The sequence below is a fragment of the Lactuca saligna genome, chromosome 5 (assembly GCF_052625555.1).
Source record: "Lactuca saligna cultivar CGN05327 chromosome 5, ASM5262555v1, whole genome shotgun sequence".
Taxonomy (NCBI): domain Eukaryota; kingdom Viridiplantae; phylum Streptophyta; class Magnoliopsida; order Asterales; family Asteraceae; genus Lactuca; species Lactuca saligna.
Window position 1 is genome coordinate 212,006,217 of NC_136421.1, and position 3,004 is coordinate 212,009,220.

General features: G+C 40.7%; 1 protein-coding gene across 1 annotated transcript; it reads left to right on the top strand.

Annotated features, from left to right (window-relative positions):
• Positions 1–531, top strand: LOC145046221 (uncharacterized). Its single transcript, XM_078994517.1, has one exon. The coding sequence runs from the start codon at positions 1–3 to the stop codon at positions 529–531; it is 531 nt and encodes a 176-aa protein (XP_078850643.1).
• Positions 532–3,004: the final 2,473 nt, after the last annotated feature.

A 3,004-nucleotide genomic window follows, 5' to 3' on the forward strand; every position in this document is an offset into this window, starting at 1 on the left:
ATGGCCCCAAGAGATGATTCTCTTCAGTCCATTAGTATTCAACTTGATGGCAAAAACTATGCCTATTGGAGTCATGTTATGAAAAATTTCTTGCGGGGCAAGACTATGTGGGGGATTGTTACAGGTGACAAGAAGAAACCAACATATGATAAGGCCGCTAATTATGAAACCTTACTGGATTCATGGGAGACTGATAACTCCAAGATCATTACTTGGATTAATAATTCTATCATCCAGTCTATTGGTACTCAGTTGGAGAAGTATGACACAGCAAAGGAGGTTTGGGATCACTTGTCTAGGTTGTATACTCAGTCTAACTTTGCAAAGCAGTATCAGTTAGAGTTTGATATTCGAGCCCTCCAACAGAACAATCTTAGTGTTCAGGAATTTTATGCAGCTATGTCGGATTTGTGGGATCAGTTAGCTCTTACAGAACCTGATGTGTTGAAGGCTTTTAAGCCTTATATTGATAGAAGGGAAGACCAACGTTTGGTTCAGTTCTTACTTGATGGCATTACGTTCAGATTTTGAAGGTCTGTGTAGATCAATCTTGCATCGTACACCTCTTCCCACTGTTGATTCGGTTGTTCACGAGTTGATTGCTGAAGAAACTCGTATCAAGTCCCATGCTGCCAAAGCTCCCAAGACAACCACTCCTGCTGTCTTTGCTATTTCACAACGACCCCAATCTTCAAAACAAAACCGTTCCAGAGTTGCATTTGATGAGTGTGCTTACTGTAAGAAGAAAAACCATTGGAAGGCAAATTGTCCTTTACTGACAAGCAAGGGAAATCAACAGCAACAACAAACAAGATCACCAACACACTCTCAGTCTTCACAGTAGAACAAGTCTTTTGGACAGTCACGTCCCTCTTTTTCATCTTTTAGGCCATCACAGTACGTTGCTGCTACACCTTCAATTGAGAATGAAATAGATTTCACACCACCATCAGCCTTGGATCCACAAATTGTTGAGCAGTTCAGACAGTTCTTAGCTACCAATCCAACTGCCATGTCATCTTCCATCTCTCATTTAGGTCTGTCTTCATCCAACACATCAGGTATTCCTTCATCCTTGTAGATATTGGATTCTAGTGCATCTCATCACATGTCACCACATTTTTCATCTTTTGCTTCATTATCTTCTCGTACACCTGTCTCTGTTATGTCTACTAGTGCTACACCCATGTCAGTAGAGGGTGTTGGTTCTATTGTCACTCCTTATAGATCTTTAACAGATGTGTATTACATTCCTACACTTGCTTTGAATCTTGCATCGGTCAGTCAGTTGTGTAAATCTGGTTGTTGGGTCTTCTTTTCTGATTCATTATGCTGTGTACAAGACATTCGGTCTCGGAGGGTGATTGGGATAGGCCGTAGACTTGGGGAGCTTTATGTCTCGGAGCAGCTACATGTTGCTGATGTTGCTGCATCTAGTGTCGATTTGTCGTCTTTTCGTTTAAACCCTTCATTGTCTTCTTTTTATCTTTGGCATTCTTGTTTGGGACATGTTTCAGCGTCTCGTTTACAGTTTTTGGTTTCCACTGCTGTGTTAGGCTCTTTGAAATTTTATGGTATTTATGATTGTTGTGGTTGTAAACTGGGAAAATTTTCTGCTTTACCGTTTAATAAAAGTGTTTCTCGTTCTATTGCTCCTTTTGATATTGTGCATTCTGCTGTGTGGGGTCCCTCTCCGATAACCTCCAAGTCAGGAGCTAAATATTATGTTTCATTCATTGATGATTACACTCGTTATACGTGGGTTTATTTTATGAAGCGCAGGTCTGACTTTTTCACCATATATAGTGAATTCAGAGCTATTGTCAAGACTCAACACTCTGCTATCATAAAATGCTTTCGGTGTGATCTGGGAGGAGAATTTACCTCCAATGATTTTAAACAATTATTGGCATCTGATGGCACTATACATCAATCATCTTATACAAACACTCCTCAGCAGAATGGTGTTGCCGAAAGAAAACATCGACATCTCCTAGAAACTACTAGATCCTTACTACTCTCTGCTCATGTTCCCAATATGTTTTGGGGAGAAGTTGTTCATACCACTACTTATGTTATTAATCGCATTCCTACTGCGTACACTTCAGGGAAGACTCCTTATGAAATGTTGTTTGGACAACTCCCAGATTATACTTCATTACGAGTGTTTGGGTGTACATGTTTTGTCTTGAAGCCTCATGTAGAGAGAGATAAGTTGTCTTCAAAATCAGCTCTTTGTGTTTTTCTGTGATATGGTATTGGTCAGAAAGGTTATCGGTGCTATGATCCTTTAAATCAGAAACTGTAGGTATCTCGCAATGTCACCTTTTTGGAGCATATTCCATTCTATAGCATTCGTGTTCAGTCACATGATGCAACCCGAGAGGAGCTCTGAACTATTGTTCCGTTTAGCATTGATATTGATGATCCACTACATGTCACTGATCCACCACTTGCTGCTGATCCACCACATGTGGCTGATCCAGCACCTATCATTGATCCTCTGCCTACAAATCATCAAGACCCGCCTCCATCGAGACCTTATCGTAATAAGAAGTCCACACAGCTTCCTGAATTTGTCTATTCTTCTTACTCACCGGTTTTTGCCTCCTTTATTGCTAATGTACATCGTCTCTCTGAGCCAACATCCTATAAAGAGGCCATTTCTGATCCTCTTTGGCAGACCGCTATGGCTGAGGAACTTGCAGCTCTTTATCAGACTCATATATGGGATCAGGTTCCGCTTCCACCTGGAAAACACATGATTGGTTGTCGTTGGGTTTATAAAATCAAACCAAAGTCTGATGGATCCGTTCAGCGTTATAAAGCCAGACTTGTTGCGAAAGGGTACGCGCAAAAGTATGGTATGGATTATGAGGAGACGTTTGCTCCTGTTGCAAAAATGACGACTGTTTGCACCTTGATTGCAGTTTCTTCCATTCGTCAATGGAAGATTTATCAAATGGATGGCAAGAATGCTTTCTTGAATTGTGATCTTCATGAA

What these genes read in the sequence shown, in the direction of transcription:
- LOC145046221 (XM_078994517.1), top strand. Translation starts at nt 1, where the DNA reads ATGGCCCCAAGAGATGATTCTCTTCAGTCCATTAGTATTCAACTTGAT.